Below are 20,420 nucleotides of genomic sequence, written 5' to 3'. Positions count from 1 at the left end.
TTCCAAACTTGTCTCTGAACACAGCAATGCAATATGGTGATATGATAAGGAGGGCATGTGTAACACCTGCAGAGAGACACTGAAGTCTTGTGGAGAAATCAAGAAACCAAGCCTGGTTGTCAATGTCTGGCCTGGTTTAACACGTCCCATCTCCACCGGAGATTTAAGTACATTGTACTCATGTTGGTCAGTGTTGATTCTGTGTGGTAGTTCCTCCATGGTCAAGTGTTGGCTTTTATATTGTTTTCCTCGCTTTAGCTATTTATAGTTTTGTCATACAATCTGTTGCCCGTTTCAAGATCAGCCTTCCTCAGGTCATCAACCTCATTGTGATATGCCAAAAATGTCAGAGCCACGCATGTACACTGCTTGTTCCTTGACTTTACATAGCCAATACGACCCTGATGAGTTGATGCCTGCACTGATATCTGCCTTTGTAGGATGCATTGTTCTTGAATATTATCATTTTCAGAAGTGGCAATCACACTTCCATTGGGCTCTTGAACAGTAAACTGAGCTGTGCATGAGGACGACACCACAGGTTGACTACACACTTGCTCACAGTCGCTGTCGCTTCTGTGCCACAACGTTGCCAGAAGGTAACGTCGTGGTTACCAACTGAGCACTTACTGGCAACGTTGCCGCAACGTCATGTGTTAGTTCGGTAAGCGGTGGAAGGCAAAACTGAAATTTTTGGTCTGTCCACCCTACCGAAAGTAGATCTAATATCAGCGTACACATTTCACAATTGTGTTTCATGTTTACTTGTTATGTAATGTCAAAATAAATCGAAAAACAAACATTTATTTGTGAGGAATGTTTATTTCATAGACCGTTGTAGTATGTGTTGCCCGAGCAACAGAGGCTAATGTCATGATGCTAATGCTTCAGTGAAATAGTAGACTACCGTTTCCGAAAGTAGATGTGGGCCTACTTCCTTAATAATGTCAGCTAATATTGTACATTAAATTTCACAATTGTGTTTCACATCACAAAGTAAAATTAGTAAATAGTTATCACCCTGGCCCCTTTGCTTGTGGCGTTTCTGCGGCTCCCTTGCAGTAAAGCAGTTAGCCTAGTTATCTCCCAGAAGTTAACGAGCTTCTAAACTAATGTTCTGCTAGAGGTAGTCACGCGATATTTTGTGGCGTCAGAAGCGTCAGTGACTGTGGCTAGCAAGTTAGCCACCGTTACCTTTAATTTGCCACAAAAACTTCATTTAAACCTAAACCGTGCAACGGAACATGAATACCAATAGAACCAATGCAATCGTGGCCAAGACGAACCTTTTATCGACATTGTCTATGTAGTCAAAATATTGACTGAGCCTTAGGGGCGCGAAAATAAACAATAATAATAATAATAAATATATATGTGAGAGAACAAAGGTTGTGCTCTTGCCGAAGGCAGGCACACCCAATCAAGTTTCAAATAAAATGATTGAAAATCACTAGTCTTTGAAAATATCTTAGTCCTCGCAAATCTTAACGTTTTTCAAAATTGTGTCAAAAAATTGTACATATACACTAGATTATTCTAATAAAGTCTGGCCTACTTCCACAACCATTCCATTTTCAAAAATGTTTTAAACAAAACCTAAATAAATTGCTCATCTCTGAAAATAGCATTAAATCCACACTAATATTAATAACTTTTTCAAAATTGTGTGCCTGTTTGTGCACATTTTGAAGATGTTTTGCACTGTGAATTTGCACTGTCAGTTCAATTTTTGAATAAAGGGTTGGAAATGAATGCTTTTTTGTTTTTTATCCGATTCATCGATTAATCGAAAAAAGAATCGACAGATTAATCGAATACTAAAATAATCGTTAGTTGCAGCCCTTGTGTTGTTTCTTTCACCTGTGTCTTGTTTGGTTTAGTGTATTACGTCCCTGTCATTTGTTCAGTCTTGGTCGGTTGTTGGTTTCATGTAGTGTGTTTCCTGATGTCTATCCCGGCTGTGTCTACGTTCCTCATTAAAAGCCCTTTTATTTGACAATCCTGCATTGTCAGTCTCCTTGCACCTGGGTCCTCCCTGCACACCCGTTCCAGTTTAAATTAAATTTAGTCTGTTATTGTAGACACATAAAAAAAGTCCATAATCAATAAATTACAGAACATTGCATAGAAATGTGTGTAGTGTTAGTTCTTCACCTCAATAGGACTATTTAGATTGAGCCTCTATCAAATGAGAATTATGATGCATACTTTCCGATATAGAAAAATATGAAGCTAAATAGAACCCTTAATCAGAACATTACTTAGTTAACAAAGTCTTTATAACAGCTGATAACTTTTTTTATTTTACTCTGTGTAATTGGAAAGGCTAAAAACATCAGCTGTTTGTTTCTTTTGGGGGAGAAGACAGGATGTCAGTCTGTATCAACTGTAGCATGTCTTTTAAATGGCCATAGCAGTCAAGGTAGAAGGCAGCTGGTTGATTGCCTCTCAGTATGGAGTTTTGGAGTAGATTTGCTTGCTTTACAAGCATTCCTCTTGACCATTCCCTGTAACTATTAACACATATTGATTGTGCAGTTGCCCACCTAGCAAATTGCATAACCTTAGGGGTTACTCTGCAGTTTTACCAGGTTTTTCCTGTGTGATTGCCTACCTGAAGAATGTTCTAGGCATTGTGCCTTTAACATCTCACCCACAGAATAGAGTACTTTGGCCAATGTTCTCTCTTGCCAGTACATGTTGAGAAATAGCAGGGGCATTGCTAGGGCATTTAGGGTTCCGCCTCAATCCATGTTGGATGGTCCAGGTGTATCCAAAATGATTGTAGATGTGTGCTCCAAGTAGGCCTGGGTTCGAATCCTGGTAACCCCACCGCATGCCATCACCTGCCCCCCTCCAAACACACACCATCCTCATCATATAAAATAACGGCTGAAATCGTTTCTAACTGTTGTAGTTGACAGTACTATTTGGAGCAAAGATGTGTCAGTGACGATATATTATTTTAAAAATTATCTTTATATGCAGTAATCAATGCCTCTATGTAATTGTATACTTTGTTGCTTAGTGTTCAGGGATGGACACAAAAATTAAGGGATACGGGCATGCCATGTGAATGTCCCATAGGCCTACGACATTGTTATCTGTCTTAAGGTTGGCAGACTGGGGAAATGTTGCAATGGTGTCAAATACGAATAGAAGTTTCATGGCTATGGGATGTTTGTTTGTGTGTGTCTGTGTCTGAGCACTTTTAACTCAGAAAGTTAAGAACTTTATCTTCCCATTTTAAATTCTCATCAATGATTATGTTGCTTACATCCCTTTGTTACACAGAGGACAATGACCTTACACTGAGATCATGCATCAACCTTCCCTGTACCTTGGACAGGAACAACACAACACCAATTTGAATTTGGGAGGTTGACTTGCAGTATCCAAAGGCTCCACACACAATCACCTTAAAAATTGATGTCATGTATTGTATATAAGTACAAAATAGATTTTTCACTGTGGTATACATCTGAAATTCAGGTCTCTCTTCCATTCCTATAAACAACGGTAGGCAAATATTTTCCAAAGGGACCTTATAGAATTGATACAAGTTTTATTCTCTATTGGAGAGACAAAAAAGGTGAACATGTTTTTTGAGCTCTATGCCCGCCAATATGAGCAGTATTGCTGTTGAATCATGGGTCCAGGGTTCAACATCTGACCTAATTCCAGTTATGGAAATGGCAAATTATATATCTTCTCTGTATTTTAGTGTACTGATACTGAAGAAAACTTTAGTTGCTGCTTAATGAAGCACATCAACAAATCACTAGCTGATTCCCTTGATATCACAAAAAATTACATGCAGAAGGAATTGTTAGCCAGTCTTTGATTAAAGATTAAAAAAATATATATTGCTGCATTTGAATGTTCAAATCTATTATTTGCAGGGGCTTATATCAAGTCTTTAAGTACAAAGAATGAGGGATGAATACAGGTGTCGATAAAATAGACCCAAAGTATAATTATTAATTTAGACTGTCATTGTGTCTGCTACATATGATCTAGACCTTCAAATTTAATATTATTGGCAGGTCTTTAAGGAGTGTATTTATGGAGTGTCTAGAATTTGAAACTTTTAGACAATTCCAGTTTCATTTCATTTTGTATGTTGTCTCTGTTCAAGCTTTATGTGATGTGACAGACACATATAAATGATCCCAAACTGCATAAAGCTATCTGGTTCTGCAATTCTGGCAACTTGGTTCATCTGTGGCCTTTAAAAACTCTTTGCCTTTGTCCCTCAACATGGGCGGGAGGTATGGACTTTGGATCTGTAACTGTGCTGCAGTCTGTGACTCCCTCCTTCCCTACCAATAGGCCCTATGGGGTATAAAATCCCAAACCAAGGGCTGACAAATCAGTCTTGTACTCATCAGTACTCAACCCCAAAAAATAGAGATTCAAAGAACATATGATGGGGGATACCAAGCTCTGCTTGGTTCTTTTTAGCTGTCTTGCTTTAGCTTGTAAGTACCACACACAGCACATATCTTCTGATTTGGGTTTATTGAGGGATTTTACATTTTAACTTTCAATTACAATCATCAGTTTGTGTGGTGTAGTAAATTTTTCACACATCACAATGGTCTTTGATTGTGCTCGCCTTCTTTATTGCAGATGCCCTAGACAGCCCTGAAGGTCAACCAGCATGCTTGTGTAAGTTGTAAAAAACATTCTATTTAGCTTTACAATACAATGTATTGCAACTTTCACTTAAAAAACTAACATATATACAATGTAGGTGGACACATCTAATGTAAACAGAATAAAAGTATTCCAGTACATTCCAATGTTAGGTGAATTATTTTCAAAGCTAAATACAGTTATTGTTGATCATTTCCCTTAGTGGCAAAAAGGTACAAGACACTGCACAAGTATGAATACCAGTATGAAGCTGAGTCCCTGAATGCCATTACTGGTGCTACTCAGCTTAGAAATGGACCTAAAGTATCTTGCAAGGTAATTATTTGATATACTATTCATCTAACATAATGTTTGTACTGACATAGCATTGAACAGGCTAAAATATATACCTCTCCTTTAAAGGTTGAGATTGAAGTTCCTCAGAGCTGCAGTTACATCCTTCGCACAACAGGCTGTAGCCTAAGTGAGGTGGTTGATACGGATGCAGAGGGCAACCCTGTGTTCGGACCTGCAGCTGGTTCTGATGCCTTTGTAGCTGCTATGGAAACGTATGTACAATGTTTATGTCATTTATGCTCAAACCCAATCCCGTCCTATTCTATTAGTAATGTTCTGAATGTCTCCTGTTTACTTCAGATATCCTCTGAAGGTTGTAGTTGAGGGAGTGTATGATGTGAAACTGTACCCTGAGGAGGATGAGCCCATGACCATCCTGAATATTAAAAGGGGTATTGTCTCTGCCCTTGCTGTGCCCCTGCTGGAGGAAGACAAGAACAAGAGACTGGTATGTGAATGTTTTTATAAAACATGATTCACAATTACTTAACTATACATACATTATTGAAAACTGACCTTCTGACCTGCTTTTATGATCATCCTTCAGCCCACCGTCCACGGCATGTGCAAAACCATCTACTCTGTCAATGCAAGGGAGGACATAGCCACTGACATTACCCTCACTAGGGACCTGTCAAGATGTGACAACTTCATCCCCCAAAGGGACCACACCAGCCCCCTGGCCCTCATCTCTGGCATGGTGAGACTTTGGCTTTTGTCACCACTGTGAAATTCAATTACACCCCTTCAAAATAATTCACAACAAAAACACATTTTCTCCTACAGCACTACCCTCTTGCCCAGCTGATCAGGAGCTCTCAGACCTGCAACTACAAGTTTGATAATGAGAACAGGCATATGACCTCTGGTGCCTGCACTGAAAATCACATCTTGGTGCCTTTTTCTCACAAGTGAGCTTCATCAAATCCCATGTTCCATGATATGCATGAAAATAAGTGATATCCAGCACTCTTTACTATCTTATATATTCCCATAGGGGACAATACGGAGTTACCAACGTTGGAAAGCAGTCTTTGACCCTGCTGGAGGTTTCAGCCTACAATGAGAGAGTCTTCGACAACAGTATGAGTCTTCTTAGTCTTCTTATTTGGGAACTGATTGACTGCCATTTAAAATAGGCAAATGTACTTTTAAAACTGTGGCAAGTTATCAGTCCAATCTTTCTCGATCTACAGATGAGGCTAATGTCAAGGGTCTGGCCATGGAGGCTGATGGAGATAAGAGCGTTGCTCAGAACAAGGATGCAGCACTGGCCGTCCTGAGAGAACTGGCCACTTTGTCTCAGTCCAACAACAGAGAGAATAGAGCCCACCTCTTCCAGAAGCTTGTGAGCATGGTCCGTGGAATGAAGCAAGAGACCCTGAGCCCTGCTGTTCCAGAGGCCTTTGAAATTTCCGGTCCCCTGACATACCAGGTTCTAGCCCAGTGCGGCACACCAGAATGTAGCAGTGCCCTCATGCAAATCCTCAGGACCTTTGACACCTCAGCTATTGAGGTTGATGCTGCTGTGTTCACCATTGGCCTGTTGCCTAACCCCTCTGCCCTTCTGGTCAATGACATGCTGGCTATGGCTCAGTACAAGCAGAGCAAGCCCATCATGTATGCACTGAGCAATGCTGTCAAGAGGTGAGAGAATGCTTACTTAGCTTGTGACCCATAGTAGAATGATAAAATTGTAAAATGTAATATATTTTCTCTATTATCCATACAAGGTTCTACAAGACTGAAGGAAAGTTGACCCCTGAGATCCATGATGTTGCTGAGTTTATGGCTGCCCAGATCGGGGACTGCTCTGGTGACCAGGAACATATTTTCATGACCCTTAGGGTGAGAAGTTCATAAAACAAAATACATTATGTTTTTATTCCTCCTGACACAAGGTAAAAATCAAATATGCTTCTGTTTCCAGGTTATTGGTAACATGGCCGCTGCCATGGGAGCTGCCAGTCCTGCCCTGAAGACCGCTGTGATCCAGTGCATGAACCAGCCCACTGCCACCCTGGAAGTCCAGCAAGCAGCCATCCAGGCCTACAGACAGACACCTGTTCCTGAGGAGGCAAGCCAAACTAGGAACCATTCTTTAGTAGAAACAAAATCCAGTACCACAATGAGGAATTAATATGACTTGCTTACCTACTAAAACTAAGTTGTCTTTCTTGTCACAGGGTAGAGAAATACTCATGCAGGTCCTTTTGGACAGTGCTAGCCCTCTGCAGAAACGTGTTGCTGCCTATCTGGTGTTGATGAAAGATCCTCAGCCAAGTGAACTGACTCAATTGGCCACTGCCTTGCCTATTGAGGAGAACCAGCAGGCTAAAAGCTTTGTCATCTCCCATCTGACCAACATCTTGGCCTCCACTGAGCCTGAGACCCAGGGGTATGTAATCTTTCAATTAAACTACAGTAAAGTTCTCAACTACTGTTCTCTTCCTCCATCATTTTGACCGCTCAATTCTGTTTTCTCCAGGTTAAGACAGAAGATCCTTGATGCTCTTCAAGGCAATGAGGTTGGAACGATCATGGACTCTACCCGGTTCTCCCGCAACTACAGGATTGGATCTGTAGAAAGCAACATGATATTTGATGGCACCAGCTACTTCCCAAGGGAACTTATGCTTGAAATGACACTGAAAGCCTTTGGCTATGACATTGACATGATGGAGGTATGATATTGTATAACAATTTATGTAATTTGCTAAATCTGGGACTTCTGGTTCATTGGGTTTTGCATTACTTTAATAATAACTTTTGAAAAGGTTGGGGTTGAAGGCAAAGGACTGGAGCCAACTCTCGAGACCCTCTTCGGCGAGAATGGTTTTTTCCCTGACACAACTCTGAAGACTATTTACTTTGTTTCTGACAAGATGCCCTATGAGATCAGTAAAGTTCTAAAGAATATGTTGCCAACTCTGACGGCTGATAGAAAGAAGAGACAGGTATCATATTTATAAAGCAATTCTGTTATTAACTGTCAACTGACCTAATTGTCATTTACATAAACCAGATTATAGCCTTTTCTACAACATCTTTTCTTTCAGGCCTCTCAGAACCTAATCAGGGAAATCAGTCGCAACCTCAACAAACTGGTGAGGGATCTGAAGGCTCAGGAATCTCCTGAGGCTATGGTTTACCTGAGACTGATGGGAAATGAGCTGGGGTACTTCAAGACCAAAGACATGGAAGAAATGGCCTACTCTGCAGCTATGATGATTGACAACATGATGAAGATATTCCCCACTGATGTATTTATACGAACATTTCTTTTTTCATTAATACTAAAGATTAATTCTACTAGAATAAAATCTGTTTTAAATCCAATCTGCTCATAGCTGATCAAGGGACTGATAACCAATGAGGACAATGAGGTCTTTGCCCATTACATCTTCATGGACAATGAATTCTTTTTGCCAACTGCAATTGGTGTACCTCTGAAAATAGCCCTTTCTGGTACCTTCACCCCTGGTATCAAGGGAGGTATTGCACTAAGTGCTGCTAACATGGTAAGTTTGTATGCATTGACAACATCCTTTGAGAAACATTTATGAAACTATTGGCAAGTTGTTTGTGTCATTGTACATGCTTTGTTCCCTCAGGCCGAGTTTTCCTTCATGCCCTCTGCTGGAGTTGAGTTTGTGACCAAGGTTGGCTCTCAAATCCCTGAGTATGTCCTGTCTGGCCTCGAGATGCACACCAACCTGTACCATGAGAGTGGACTCAGAGCTAAGATTGCTGTTTCTAAGAGTGAAGTCAAACTGACCATCCCTGCTCTCCAGAGCCCTGCCAAGCTTATCAGCATCACGTTAGTGTCAAACAAAAAAATGTCAAAATGGTGATAATCATAACAAACCAATGACAGCACAAACTCAACATTTTTCTACTCCACTTACAGTAACTCCTTGGTAGCTGTGACCTCTGCCGACATCAAAAATATCCCCCCTATCACAGAGGATAATGTTGATGTTTTTAAATGCACCTCTGCCTTTACTGGAATGAAGTACTGCACTGTCCTGCAGTACACTGATGCTAGCTCCCATGACACTGCCCCCTACTTCCCCCTCACCGGTTACAGCAAGTAAGTGATATAAAAACTAGAGCTGTCAAACAATTAAAATATTTAATCGCGATTAATCGCATTAATGTCATAGTTAACTCGCGATTAATCTCAATTAATCGCACATTTGTATCTATTTTAAATGTCCCTTGATTTCTTTTTCATCCATTCTTTTTTCAAATTGTAATGCTCTTATCGACATGGAAAAGTGGTTCGGATTGCTTCGTGCAACTGTTTTTTTTTTTTTATTGAAAACAACATTGCAATCGCCTGGCTTTGACGAGCAGGGGGAGAATTCGCATCAGCTGTGTGCTTGGCTGTGTGCCATCAAAATTATATTTTCGACTCCACGACGTGCTGCGATGATAGCTCATTCCCTCCGGCTCAGTTCACAACGACAGAACACACTGATCACTTTGGTCTTGTCAATGGAACCATTTGGCAACCTTTTAAAAGTAAACTTTCCATTCAGAATCTTATTGGCATCCATTTCGGCGTCTGGCACTGGCAATCAACTCAAAACATAACGTTAGCCTACTACCAGAGAATGTCTAATATCCGTAAACGGGCTCTGCTACGACTATTTAGCCGGCTCGCAAGCCCAAACAAGTGGGTGTGGCGTGCCTGTTGTTTTGTTTCCGGTCTAGCTAGATCCGGTGTGGTATTGTAGTTTTTCTAACGTCAGTGGTTGTTGCAACAGAATGTGAAAAAAACTACAAAGTTTGCTAGGTCAAAAAGTGCGTTAATCGCGCGATAAAAAAATTGACGCTGTTAATTTGGGTTTGCGTTAACGCCGTTAATAACGCGTTAAACTGACAGCACTAATAAAAACCCTTGACATGTATTTACTTACATAAAATATGATGTTTTGTTGTGAGTTTCTGATTATAATAATTCATTATTTTAAGACTCGCTGTAGAGCTACACCCAACAGGTGATGTGTCTGAATACTCTGCCACCGTAACCTATGAATTGCTTATGGAAGGAGAAGAGGGTAACCAGAAGGTTGACACTGTAAAGATGGTGCTGAAAGCAGAAGGTATACTTTAACTTAAAAACTCATGCTTCAAAATTGTAGACTAAAGTATTAACAATAATATACATTTGTTTTTGGTGACTGAAAACAGGTGCTGAGCCCACTGAGGCCACAGCAACTATGAAGTACAACAGGAGGAAACATGTCATCACCACTGACATCCAGATCCCTAACTATGACGTAGAGGTTGGACTAAGACTGGGTATTGTCGATGAAAACACAAAGGGCAAAGGAACACACTCCATCTCCATTGATCTCATCAATAAGAACATCCCTCAGTTGTCTCTGGTTAGCCGTGCCAAGTAAGATGACATTGCAGTACCACGTGTTCAATTCTGTGAATCAACCTGTGATTTATCATCACCAAAAAAAAAACACAAGGGGTGTAACAATATATCGTGGAACAATATATCGCAATACAAAAATGTAACAATATGTATCGTTGAGTTATGGCAATATTTTTACAATACGACGTACATTTGATCCTATTGGTTGAGCTACCAGCACGCCACCTACTCTGCACCTGCGTCATGCGTGCAATCATTGCATTCACAGAAATCGCTTGAACTGAGTTAACTAAATTGTATGAACAACAAAGAAAATTGTTGAAAATGTTTGATGTTTTGGAAATAAATCTGTTCATTGAATTCCAGTTTTATTTAAAATGTTGATAAAAATATTGTGATACGTATTGTATCGTACACCCAGTATCGTGATACGTATTGTATCGTGAGCCGAGTGTATCGTTGCACCCCTACAAGCTCATTAATTGTTTTCTCTCAGAATTGAGGCCTTGACGGAGGCTATGCTGCAGGTCCAGCTGCTTGTCCCATCTCTGAAGGCTGATGCCACAGTCACAACCCATCTGAAGCGTGATGAAGAAATAGAACTGGAGCTTGAGTGTGACATCAAGCTCCCTGAGACAACCTCAGTGCAGAAGATCTCCCTTAAATATGGTACAATGGCATTCAATTGTTTCACTTTAATAGATCTCTATGGATAACTAGTTTTCAAGTCCATATATTCTCTGCACATCTCAGTTCATATATTATATTCCTCACCTCCTAGACAACAGTAAGATTGAGGCTGAAGTCAAGTCTGACATGAACTCTGAGATCCAGAATATCCTACCTAGCGTTGAGGAAATCAAGAAGATTGTCAATGATGCCCTTGATCTTCAGGTGGGCCAGACTGACATGAAGGTCCGCCACATCCTCACCAAGTCTTTGGAGGTAAAGATTAAGTTTCAAATACCATCTTGTTTTATTGAGATCATTTCTAGATAAAATCCTAACAAGAAATATAATTCCAGGCAACCAACATCTACTTGGAGAAATATGATGCTGATATTCCCTACATTCAGTCTCTGAGAGTATCAGAGATGCCAGAGATTACTCTGCCAGAGAAACTATTTTTTAATGCGTAAGTTATATTGGCTGACACAAAAATTGTTCTAACAGGTGATGTATATGAGTATAACAAGTATGTATGTATTACATCTAATATATATATATATATATATATATGTATATATATATATTTCAATTTTACAGTGAGGCTAAGGCTGCTTATCATTTCAATGATGACCGCTTCACTCTCACGCTCCCCATGCCTCTTGGAGGAAAATCAACTGAAGAGCTCAACTTCCCACCTGCCCTGACCACCCCACGCCTATCTCTGCCCCAGTTTGGCCTTGAGGTTCACTCCATGCAGATTCCCATCCCTGAACTTTTTGTTCCTGAGTCAATCACTTTATCTGTGCCTCTATTTGGAAAAGCTGAGGTTTTCACCATGGTAAACAGCAATCTGCACAATTTTGAGGCTTCCGCTTCTGCTGGCAGGGATGCTGTTGAGACCCCAAGCTACTCAGCCAATATTAAAGTAGCAGGCAACTCCCCAGTGGACATCCTTTCCATCAAGATTGAAGGTACAATTTCCATATTTTTTTAACTCTCTAAAATCAGAGAATACTCAGTGAATATATGTATATTTTTCTTTACATTTCATTTATAGGCTCTGGACTGATCGCCAGCACTCCTAATGACTCCATCAAGGCCCATGTGCAGACCTCTGTGAGCCACAAGCTCATTGAGGTCAGTGTCAGCATCACAGAAGTTGGTACAGTGACAGACAAGATCAATGTAAAATCCAGCAGCAAGATTGAAGCAACAAGTCCCCTGGGTCTAAATGTAGTTCTGGAGCACACTGGACTGGTTGGCTTCAATATTGAAGAAATCACTGCTGAGAGCAATGTGGAGGGAACAGTCAAGGCAGGACCTGTCTACGGCAGTACCACCGCCACCCAGTCTTTCTCCATCTTCCCATTCAGGCCAGAGGCAAAGATTGATTCTTTGCTTAAGATCGATTCAACTGTTGTTATTGTCCAGAACACCCTTGCAGCATCCTTCAGCAATGGTGAGTTGGCTGTTGTGTCTAACACCAATGCATTTGAAGACATCCTCACTCATGCTGCCAAGCTCTCTTTCAAGGAGAACAAGCTGTCCCTGAAATGTGACACAAATGCACTCACTCTTAGCACGAAGATCCACAACCAGGCTGAGGCCTCTGCTGGTGCTGGAGCAGTCACTCTAAAGATGGAAACCAATGCTGACCACACTGAGAATCGTGTGTATTCTTTAGTTACTGCCTCCCTAGATGTCAATGGTCTGGCTGTGAACAGTGATGCTAATATAAAGCTGTTTGAGCATGAAGCTACACAGAAGGCCACTCTGACTATGAACAAGGATGGCTTGGCCACAAGTGGCACTACAACCCTCCAGAGTCCCCTGATTGTTGAGAACACCTTTGCTGCTGGACTTGATTCTTCCAAGGCAACCCTTTCCATCGACACCAAGGCTGCACTGAATGATGTTAAGGTTGAAAACACCAATGCTCTGACCCTCACTCTGTCTACATTGGCCTTCACCTCAAAGGCTGAAGCCATCGTCACTGAGAGAACGTCATACACTCATAATATTGCCATTGACCTGCAGCCCTACACTGTCTCAGCAAATGTTAACAACCACTTGAAGGTGCTGGATGCCAACCTGTTCAATGAGGCTCAGCTGAAGGCAGAGCTCTACAAATTAGACTTTACTGGAAGCTTGAAGGCTGCATATGGTGAGGAGGAGATCAAGCACACATATAAGATAAACTACGCTGACCTGATTACCAATGCTAAGTGCAGTACCATTGGAAAACTCCTTGGAACCCATTTGAGCCACAACACAGAGGTTGAAATTGTAGGTCTTGCTGCCAGGATCCACAATAATGCTCTCTTCAACTCCCAGCCTCTCCGCTTCGACCACACCATCCGTGCCAGTGTCATTCCTTTTGACTTCAATCTTGATGCCATCTTCAATGCCGATAGTGACCTAACCCTGTATGGCGAGCAGAGCACTCAACTCTATGGCAAATTCCTCATTAAAGCACAGCCCCTGGCTTTTGCTAGCACCCAGGAATGCAGAGCTTCAGTCAACCAGCTGCTTGACAATGGGTTATCTCTGGAGACCACAGTTGACAACAAGGTAGACACCCTTGTGACTCCACAAGAACAAAAGGCCACACTTAGATTGAAGTCCAAAATGAATAACCATGCCCTTAACCAGGATGTGAATGCGTACAATAATGCTGAAAGGTTTGGACTGGAAGTGTCCAGTACCCTCGTCACTGACATTCTGAACACAGATTCCAGAGAAAATCAACATTTCACAATTTCTAGCTTTCTCAAGTATGATAAGAACACAGATAATCATATGATTCAATTGCCACCAATTGAAAATTTGGTAGCAATCCTGGAAAGCATCAAGATTACTTTTGTGAGTATGGCTGAGGCACTGCAGAATTACATCAACAATGAGGATGTCAAGGCTAAGCTTGAGGCTTTGCCCCAGCATGTTAGTGACTTTATTTCCCAGCTAAACCTGGAAGGTGAGGCTGTCCAGTTCAAACAGAATCTGATTGCCTTCACCCGGGAGCATGTTATTACTATGGAAGACCTGGACGCCTTTCTGATAAGCCTTAGGGTTGCTACTTTCAATCTGCTCACTGACCTTGCCACTCACATTCAGGGTGTCATAGATATTACAAAGTTGATGATTGTGAATGGCCCCCTGTCTGATAATGTCATCCAGAAAATCAACAAAGTGCTTAACACTATCAGTGAGGACATAAGTTTATTGATTGTTGCTGCAATTGATGCTATTGAAATAGTCATCAACAACATTGACTTCCAAAACATTGAAATTAAGGCTGACATTGAGCAGGCGCTGGGTGCATTGAAGCAGTTTGTGCAGAGATTTGATGGAACCAAATGTGTTGAAGACGTAAGAAGCTACATTTTATCTATAAACTTAGAAGCTCACATTGAAGAATATATGACTCAAATACCCACTGAGACCGTCAACAAAATTGTTGAGTCTGTGAAGAAAGTAATAGATTACTTTGACATTATTGGCAAAATCACTGCTTTCCATGGAAAGTTGAGCCAGCTGATTGTTAAATTGGAAGTTGACAAAAAGGTTGAAGTCATCCTAGAGAATATTTTGGACACCAGAAAGGAGTTAAAAATTCATGAAACAATTCAGGTGATAGCTGACAATGTAAAATCCATTGATATCCCCGCAAAGGTAACGCAGTTGTTGGATGAGGCCATTAACTATCTGAAAGCTACCGGGATTAAGCAGGTCATTGACCATTTGAATGATTATCTTGATTCAGTTGTCCAGACGATGAAGTCATTCAACTACAATGATCGTGTGGATAATGTTAACCAGATGATCAGTAGCTACACCAACTACTTAAACAAGCTTATAAAGGCACTTGAAATTCCACAGAAATGCAAAGCTGCAAGGGAGTTGGTTAACTTTGTTGTGTCATCTCTAATTACCTCCTATGAACAATTAAGGGAAATTAAAGTTGCACACTTCCCCAGAATAGTAAAGGACTTTGTAGACCATGCCATGCTTAATCACCTGAAAGCTATGTCTAAAAGTGTGAAGCAGAAAATCTCTGAAATGGACATTAGAGCTGAGCTAATTTCCTACCTGCAGTTGGTGAACAGTTTCTACATCAAGACCAACATCATCATCTCTAACACATTCACCAACGTCGCAAACGTTGTTAAGAACATGGCTGTTGATCAACCAATTATCAGTGATATCAAGCAGATTATTGATGGCATTGTCAATGCACTGAAGACAAGTGAGCTTGACTTTCCTGCACTCACCATTCCTCTCACCAACTTAGTTGTTCCCGCAATGAAGATTAGCCTTGAAAAGCTCCAAACAATAGAAATTCCAACAACTCTGGAGATCCCTGAGTTCACCATCTTAGACTTCCACACTGTGCCACCCTGCACAGTTACATTTGATGATATTAAGCTGAGATTAATCAAGATCCTAAATATTATTATCAACTTTGAGTTCCAGTTGAATAACGTGGAGGCTTTCTTTGGAGACTTAACAATGAACTACTTGCCTGCACTGCCCGACATGACTCTCCCGGACATCACCCTTCCAAAAATATCTCTACCAGCCCTGCCTCGTGTCCCTGTAGAGAAGTTGCTGGAGATTCCTACTCTCCAGATTCCAAAGATAAAACTGCCACGCATAAGCAGTGAGGTCTCAGTCCCATGCTTTGGCAAGCTGTATGGTGCTATCAATGTCAGGTCTCCTGTCTACAGCCTGGAGACTTTCGCTCAACTTGAGAATTCAACAAACCAAGCAATAAATCCTCAGTTTACTGCATCCCTGAAATCCCAGGGGACATCTGCCAGATTTGAGGTCCTCAACTTTATATTTGACTCCTCTGCTCGTGTTGCTATCCCCAAGATGAGCCGCATTATTGTGGCTGAGACTCTGAAGTTAACCCACTCAGGTCTTACATTTGATCATCACGCATCAGCAAACCTTTATGGCCTGTCAGCTCAGACATCTGCTAGGACTAAAGTCAAGGCCACCACTGCTCCTTACACTGCTGAATTTGTTAATCTGGCCTTTTTTGCCATTGAGAGTGGAATGTCTGCCTCTCTTGAAACAAGCTATAACCACCAATTTAACATACCAATGATTAGCTTTTTCAGTGACGCTTCTCTGACCCAAAAGGCTGTTGCTAACCAGGAATCAACCACAGTTAAGCTGAATGTTGAAAGTGAGGGCTCTATCAAGTTCAACGCTCATGAGGGCTCACACAAGAGCAGCCTGCAATGTACCATTAATCCCAGAACCATCAATCTGAAATTCTCTGGAGACACGGACTCCTCGTTTGGAAAAATCAGGCAATTTTTGTCTGCTGATGGCGCCACACTCAGTTACTTCAAATTTGATGTCCGTTCTGAAACAGAGGGCTCTGCTGTCAAGAGCAGCGTGGTGGTGGCATCTGGACATGCTAACATGGGAGATTTGAAGGTTGAGCTGAAGGCAACCCATGACTCTGAGCTTGTTGGTGGACTCAGTGGAATCCTCTCTAACTCTTTAAATCTTGTGATACGTCCAATTGAGGTTGTCTTTTACTTCCAGAATAAAGGAAACACCAAACTCAGTCTAAATGAGGCCCTGAATGCTAAGATTGATCTCCAGAATGATTATTCAGCCACCATCAATCCCAATGTTCAACAGATCAATACTATGGCTCTTGCCCGCTTCAATCAGTACAAATACTACTACAATTTTACCATTGATAACAACAAGAAGGAGGCTGGAATTTATGCTGCTTTGAATGGCGAGTCTGATATTGATTTCTTGACCATTCCCATCAGCATCCCTGAAATGGATCTATTTATCTTCAAGCTCCCAGCCAAAAGCAACCTAAACCTGTATGAGGACACTGGTATAAAACACATCTTGAACACTAGGGAACAGACTGTTGGTGTGGATGCCAAGATGATGTACCAGAAGAGCCAGTTTGCCCCCCTTGTTCACATGGGACTAGTCAGAATCCCTTCTTTGGGTAACTTGATCACAGAGTTGTCATTCAAGTCTTCTATAATTAATCTGAATGCCAATGCTGGACTTTATGCTGAGGATGACTTGGTCTTCCGCCTGGGTGCAACATCTGCCTCTGTGTTTGATGCTCTGAAAGCAAAGCTTGACGGTACCACCAGCCTGACCACCAAGAGAGGGCTGAAACTGGCCACTGCTCTGTCTCTAGAGAACCCCAACATTGAGGGAACACATGATAGCTCAATCACCCTGAACACTGACAACATGGAGGCTGATGTCTCTGTGTCTACTGTTGCTAAGATTACCCTGCCCATCCTCAACCTTGAGGCCAACCAGCAGTTTGATGCAGACCTCAAGAAAAATGCAAATGCTGCATCCACGCTGAAGCTCAAAGGTGATTTCAATGTTCCCCTAATTGAAGCAGTTGGCATAGTTGACGCAGACTATAGTATGAAGCTGGAGGAAACCCATGGAGACTATATCTCCATAGAGACTTCTACAAAAGGAAAACTGGAAGGCACAATCCTAGAGACCTACCCAATTGTGGCTGCTCTGGACAATGAAGCTAACATCTACACAAATGCTGATAGTCTGCGTTCCACTACCAAGGTCATTCTAAATACTAAATTTAAAAATGGAGAGAACTCAATCATTGATTTTGATGTAGATGAGAACCTGGCTGTGGAGGCTTCACAAGGCCATGTATATGCAATTCTGAAGTTCACTAGCAACAATATGGCTAACATGCTGACCTTCACCACTAATGGAAAGCACATAGCTCAGGCAACCATTGACCTTGCCCCAACTTCGCTGTCCGCCAATTATGAGATTGACATAAGACAGCCAAGTTCCTTAGGTGACATTGTTATGTATGAGAAGACTGCTGTTGCACTGACAGACACAAACCAAAAGATCACTTACACTACTAAGATTGCCACACCTGTGTATACCACAAATCTGGCATTAGAAGCTGAGTATGAAGCCGCTGTATTGAAAGCCACCCTCAAGTCCTCGGCTACCTCTCCCATGGTATTCCTGGAATATGACATGGATGGTGAGTTCAATGTTAACAAAACTGATATCCTTTGCAAATATTTTCTTTCAGTGTCTTCAAATTAATAACATATTTTCCTTAAAAAGGTTCCATAACTGCTAATATTGAGAACGAGCCCCTGAGCCTGACTGGCAAGATTATACTAACACATAGTGACCTGGCCATGGACATTCAGCATATACTTACACAGGCTACGAGGTAGCACTTCTTGTACAATTAACATTTCACAGTACTGTATGTAAAGCTATTTAAACCTATTTAAAACATGATTCAATATTTTTCCATCATGATAGTAAAAATGTGTGCATTTTGTGCAATAATATGACAATAATATTGTGTGATTTACACATTTTAGGAAAAAGCATCAAGATGAAGAAAGGTAAATGAAGAAAAATATTTGACCAAAAACACAACATTTGAAATGACACTCTTCTTAACAATATATTGCTATGTTATCAATTGATCTGACATTTACCTTTCAGTGTTTCCCGCCACTCCTTGAATGTCGACATTATCAGCCCTGCCTTTACCGATGTTAACTTCCGCTATGCTGCAAGCAGAGATGGAATCAGTGCTTCTGTCTCTACTCCATCCACTGGGTTCTTGGGTATTCAGCTCCAGGGCAGGACTCCATTTCAGTTGAGTTCAAGACTCTACAGTCGTTATGCTGTGAGTATCATTTCAGTTGTACATTATCACAGAAATGTTTTTGCTCTGCTCTTACTGTTTTCTCTTCCAATCAACAGTCTGCCCCTGAGGATGACGTTGACATCTTGATCATAAGATCCTTTGCTAAAGATGCTGATAGGATGAACCTGCAGGTTATCTACAACACAAAGGCCCCAAATGACATGCTCCAGGGGCTGAAAGAGAACATTCCTGCCATCACATCCACCCTGGCAAGCTTTGCTGAGAAGTATGAGCTCACTGGACCTATCGAAGGACTGAAGAGCTCTATTGTACAAATCACTGAAGCCTACAACAGTGCAATAAACGATGATAAGATTCAGCTGAGCCAGATATCTATGTTCTATAAAGATGTTGTTGTTCAGTATCAGAAAACCATACAGGTAATCTTGGACGCTGCTGTTAAATTCCTGAGAGAGACCCAATTCAAGGTGCCTGGCTCAGAGGAGATGACCACACTGCCTGAGGCATGCAACAATCTTATCAGCAGTTTGTCTGATACAATCAATCAGGGGTTCCTGATTATGGATGTCAATCTGGGAGTATACATCAATGCTTTGATTGAAATGATGAGCAGTATAAAAATATCAACACCAACAGGCAATTTGATTACTGGAGTTGAAATCCTGGATGTGATAAAGACCAACCTGAGGATTATTTATGTCGAGACTGGATACATGGTAAACCGTCTAGAAAGCCTTGATATGATCCTGCTGACGATGGATGAAACAATTAAGGAAATCATTGAAAAGGCCATACAATTTGTTGACACTCTTAAGTCTGACTACCCGGATTCAGTTTTGGTCTATGTCAACATTCTCCACCGTCGACTTCACATCATTATCAAGAATGGTTTGAACAAGATATCTACACTAAACATGGAGCATCTGAACAGTGGTATCCATTACGTCCTGAATATGGTTATGTCTGTGTTAAGCGAGTTTAACAACACTATGTCCCTCTTTCTAAAAGAGGCTTATGCAGAGGCCCAAGCTGATGTGAAAGTTAATGAAGAAAGGATAGAGATCAACCTGCCGTTCCTCCTCAATCAGTGAGTTTCCCCTACATAATAAGACCTGAGACTATTAAACACTACCACCTTTATAATCTTGGGAGAAAAAAGTAAGTAAGTTCAAGAAATCTCTGCATGTATTTAATGCAGTCAGGGTAACATGTCCACATTGTTAAGGAGATGTTTCTGTTTTGTGTGAAATTACTACTATTTGTCAAATGCAAAGTTTATTGACACCCACCTCTCTTTTATTACAAACACAAAAAATAGTAATAGGATTGATTTGTGTCAATAAAAACATACAGCTTTATACCATAGCTGCAGTGTGTGATGAATCTTTTGTATCCATATTTTTATTGGTTGTGCTTTGCCTTCGGCTAGGGCACAACCATTGTTATCTCACATATATATTTATTATTTATTATTATTGTTTATGTTCGCGCCCCTAAGGCTCAGTCAAAATTTGGACTACATAGACAACGTCGATGTCAAAAGGTTCGTTTTGGTCGCGATTGCGTTGGTTCTATTGGGATGTGTGTTCCGTTGCACGGTTTAGGTTTTAATTAAGTTTTTGTGGCAAAAGTGAAGCTAACGGTGGCTAACTTGCTAGCCACAGTCACTAA

General features: G+C 41.1%; 1 protein-coding gene and 1 pseudogene across 1 annotated transcript; one reads left to right on the top strand and one right to left on the bottom strand.

Annotated features, from left to right (window-relative positions):
• The window catches only part of LOC124487590, a 45,696-nt pseudogene extending 43,062 nt beyond the window's left edge, over positions 1–2,634 (bottom strand).
• Positions 2,635–4,395: 1,761 nt separating this feature from the next.
• On the top strand, positions 4,396–20,114 carry LOC124487315 (apolipoprotein B-100-like). Its single transcript, XM_047049545.1, has 29 exons — positions 4,396–4,481; positions 4,633–4,671; positions 4,862–4,974; positions 5,062–5,207; positions 5,296–5,443; positions 5,543–5,695; positions 5,782–5,906; positions 5,993–6,078; positions 6,192–6,642; positions 6,729–6,843; positions 6,926–7,072; positions 7,182–7,393; positions 7,484–7,679; positions 7,773–7,952; positions 8,055–8,258; positions 8,346–8,516; positions 8,610–8,815; positions 8,906–9,088; positions 9,976–10,106; positions 10,195–10,405; positions 10,887–11,059; positions 11,172–11,335; positions 11,416–11,525; positions 11,657–12,030; positions 12,117–18,098; positions 18,185–18,296; positions 18,454–18,477; positions 18,581–18,767; positions 18,845–20,114. Exons 1-29 carry the CDS (start codon positions 4,427–4,429, stop codon positions 19,838–19,840), a joined length of 11,394 nt encoding a protein of 3,797 aa, XP_046905501.1. The 5' UTR covers positions 4,396–4,426; the 3' UTR covers positions 19,841–20,114.
• The last annotated feature ends 306 nt before the right edge of the window (positions 20,115–20,420 follow it).

The sequence above is a fragment of the Hypomesus transpacificus genome, chromosome 26 (genome assembly GCF_021917145.1).
Source record: "Hypomesus transpacificus isolate Combined female chromosome 26, fHypTra1, whole genome shotgun sequence".
Lineage (NCBI taxonomy): Eukaryota > Metazoa > Chordata > Actinopteri > Osmeriformes > Osmeridae > Hypomesus > Hypomesus transpacificus.
Note: the sequence above shows the minus strand (reverse complement) of the source record. Positions and strands in the feature narration are given on the sequence as shown.